This window comes from Penaeus monodon, unplaced genomic scaffold (genome assembly GCF_015228065.2).
Source record: "Penaeus monodon isolate SGIC_2016 unplaced genomic scaffold, NSTDA_Pmon_1 PmonScaffold_10146, whole genome shotgun sequence".
Lineage (NCBI taxonomy): Eukaryota > Metazoa > Arthropoda > Malacostraca > Decapoda > Penaeidae > Penaeus > Penaeus monodon.
The window spans coordinates 3,279-7,117 of record NW_023638767.1 but is presented as its reverse complement, the minus strand read 5'-3'; the positions used below and the strand labels follow the sequence as shown (position 1 = coordinate 7,117).

At 38.6% G+C, this 3,839-nt stretch overlaps 1 protein-coding gene across 1 annotated transcript; it reads left to right on the top strand.

Moving 5' to 3' along the window:
• Positions 1-866: 866 nt before the first annotated feature.
• Positions 867-3,638, top strand: LOC119568616. The gene is made up of 3 exons (XM_037917151.1): positions 867-871; positions 1,021-1,260; positions 2,465-3,638. The coding sequence occupies exons 1-3, from the start codon at positions 867-869 to the stop codon at positions 3,558-3,560; spliced, it is 1,341 nt and encodes a 446-aa protein (XP_037773079.1). The 3' UTR covers positions 3,561-3,638.
• Positions 3,639-3,839: the final 201 nt, after the last annotated feature.

Here is a 3,839-nt window from a genome sequence, read left to right as displayed (position 1 = left end):
GAGCTGTGGGAGGGATCACGAAAAATCGGTCCCATTTGGCTGCGCTGAAGAGGGTATTCAAAATTGTTGTAGAGATAGGGGTAGTTGAAGGGCGGGGGCGTGATGAAGATGGAGTAGTGTTGAGGGAGGTAGTGTTATGGGGAGGTGGGCAATAAGGCTGTAAGGTATTAATAAGGGAGGATGGGGTGGTTGATGTTGGAGGTTGTGGGGGTAGAGGTGTTGAAGTTGACCATGCTGGGAGAGTGGAAATGTTCCTTAAGGGTTGATTGTTGGCTACTGTACTAGTAGGTATTGATGAGGGGGTAGTTATTGGAGTGTTCGGAGCCGTGGTCAAAGGAGAGCCTGGGGTCAGGGAATCGGGTGGGTTTACATCGTTGGGGCTATTTGATAAAGGGGCAAGCCTCATTGCCCTTAATTGTGGGGATAAGTTTTCATTACTGGCCATGGTAAGCCTGGATTATGTTGGGGATAAAAACAGTCCACCCCTCAGGGTCCCCTTGAGGGGTAAGGGCTAGATAACTAAATCAGGGGAATACCGTGCCCATGGCACCCTCAGGCCGTTCAGGACTGGCACAAAGTCAGCCTTTCATCCTTTCAGCACGGCTCTCACACCTTAGGAGGTGGATAGCAGAAGGGTTTGGTGAAGGGACAGAAATGAAAAGTGTGAAGGAAAATAAAGACCATACAAAATTAGTTGAGTCGAGGGCTGAGTCCCAAGGTTGGGGAGTTCCCCATCATTGGGTCCCAGTCTCCGCCTCCTAAGCCCCCCCACGATAACAACGGGCAAGGGATTGGGGGGGATATTTAAGCAGTACATTCTCTAAAATAAATATTTCAGGATTTATATTAAAAGATACAGCTCATAAATGTGGTAAGTTTCATAAAACCACCTGATATACTGTTTTTTAAAAGATGTTCAGCAAATCCACATCCACAGACATAGGGTATTATATATGTATTTAAATAATTTGTATGTACTCATCACCTGTAGACATAATAACTTTTCCCTCTTCTTGACAGGTACCAGAATGTTGAAAATATTAGTAGAGGGAAAGGAAGTGTCTTAGGGATAATGACAACCTCTTCATCACCCACCATATCCTCCTTTGCATCAGTTCCCCCAATCTTCACCCAGACTGCTGGTACACTTCTGCACACCCCTTCCACTTTCAGCCCAGTGGCCCCTGTAAATCTGCAACAGCCCACTCATTTGCTTGCTGCAATTGCCCTTAGTGAGCTTGCTGCTACAGCAATGAAAAGGTATTTGTTTTTCTTGTGTTGAAATATTTCAGTTAATGCATTAATGAACGTGAATTTGCTATGCTACTTATGGAAGCCATAGTGCATTTTGTGTCCTGTGTTCAGTTCCATAGCAAATAGACTAGAAGTTTTAAATTTTAGTATGGTGATGTAAAATTTACTTTGGAATATAGTTGTATATTTTCTTGTTTTATTTGAAGTTCCATAAGCCACTCTTCACTTAATAGTTTTAGATAAATTTCTTTCCTGGAAGAGAATTTGATGATCAGAGATATCCTTGTGAAGAGGGAGCGTATAGCACATAGCATTTATTACTATGTGGGTAGTATAAGACACATGCAGCCGTAACCATGCCAGAGAAAGAAATGAGAACTTGAGTAGTTAGATATTGCATTATTTATGATTCTTTGCAATGAATAGTGTTTTTTTCTCTCTCTCTTCTTTTTCTTTCTTTCTTTCTCCCTTCTCTCTCTCTACAAAAATTACTGTCATCCATCTGAAACCAGTTTTTAAATAGTAGATGGAATCTGGGTTTTCTTTTCTGACACTTTCTCTTCAGATTCACTTATGCCAGCATATGAATATTTGACAGGGTTTTTGTTCTTGTTCTTTATATGGCACATAATTTTTTTCAGTTATTATTCGAAAATAAGTAAAATATATAGCATAAAGTGACAGTTGTGAATTACATTAGTTTTGAGATACATCAAAATCATAGAAAGTACAAAATATACAGCATACATTTTCTTGCATACAGTATATAGATATATAATTTGGATATATTTTGTTATACTCTGAAAGTATAGAAATAATTGTAACTGCAGGATTTGTATATTATTTGATATTCAAGGTTGACCAAGATATAACATGTTACATAAAAAAAAAAGGAAGTGTTGATATTTATTAGCTTCTAGTGTAAGTTGAAGACTAAGCAACATGCTTTCCATACATCTAGCCATCACTATAATCATTAAAGAAAAGAAAAGAAAAGAAAAAAAGAGCCATTATACAGAAGCCCCAGCTAGAGATCAGTCATTCCCATGAATATGTCCATTATTGGGAAAACTGTTCATTCATATAAAAGGAAAAATATGATTGATAACTTATAAATATTTTCTGTAGAATTTTTTTCAAAGTTAAGAATATGTTTGTTAATATTTCCTGTATCATCAGTTTAATTTTATTAATTGCATTCTTTAAACAGGGTGGCTTGTGTTGATGTTGGTGTTCAAACAGAGGAAAATCCCATCAAACGCTCAAGACGAAAATCAGCTACAAGTGACTGGCATATAGATGATGGCAATATTACTCTTTTACAAAATCAGAGCAAGCGAAAAAGAACAGCAGAAACTCAGACAAGGCTCACTCACAGAGACAGCAAACGACTCAATAACAGCTCACAGCTGCAGCTGCCACCCAGTATCTCAAGTACAATTGGTACAGGGAAAGGAAATGGTCATAGTGATAACGACACCACTTTCCTTGAAGTGGGTTCGGATGTTTGCAATGATGAAGATGAAAGTTCTTTGGGAAGTTTAGCACTACAGGTGGACTTGCCAGAATTCATCACAACTCAGCAAAGCACATCAGGTACACAGACAAGTCCTCGTGCCCCTGGACTAACACACTCCCACCTCAGTAATCTAACCATATCCCTTTTTGATCGGGCTTGTGGGGATGATGAACCAGGCATCCCACCACCATCTATGACCTCTATCACTGCTACACAGACAAATGAACATTTTGATCCCTTTGCAACAACACAGCTGCTTATTGATGCTGATGAAGACTTACTTGGAGTTGTTGGTGATACAGCCAGTATAACAAATCAGAGAGCTCCATCTTTAGGGCACATTCGCTCATCAAGCATAGAAACTCAAACTGACCATGATGTACTTCTAAGTGGAAATGCTGGGGCCCCTGATGATTCGGATGAAATAATCTTAACCACCACAGAAACTCAGACGGATCCAAACAGTCTTTTGATTTTGAGTGGAGGTACTGCTTGCCAAGGCCCAGGATCATGCCAGGTGCCTGGAGCATGTCAAGGGCATGATAGTGATAGCCTGTGGTGCACAAGTGAAACTCAGACATATGAAGATTTTTCAGATATTGAACAGTTCATGCGCTCAACCATACACACACAGACCCCAGATCACAGCCACAATGAACTCTTCCCGGAATTGTCATTCACTCACACGCAAACTCAGACAAGTCTTGATGATCCTCCAGCACTTGTCACTACACACACTCAGACACCAAAGAGAAGGCAGCTACATTCTGGTATACCTGGTAGCTAGCTTATTTTTATTGTGTTATTGTCATTCATCTTCATATAATTATTATCAATCAGTTGGTCAATAAATAGTGACAATGATGATGGTATTCATAATAATGGGAATGATAATGATATTGATAGTAACTGATGAAATTGATAACAGTACTGATGATAATATATGATGATATTTATTATTATGATTATTAGATTTGTAATTATGATGATATTGAAAATATTAGTAATTATTGTTATAAATGTTATTGTTATTGTTTATCATTATTATTACCATTGTTATTTATTA

What these genes read in the sequence shown, in the direction of transcription:
- LOC119568616 (XM_037917151.1), top strand. An exon ending in GCTGCTACAGCAATGAAAAG is followed by an intron (nt 1,261 to 2,464) that starts GTATTTGTTTTT and finishes TTCTTTAAACAG; the next exon opens with GGTGGCTTGTGTTGATGTTG.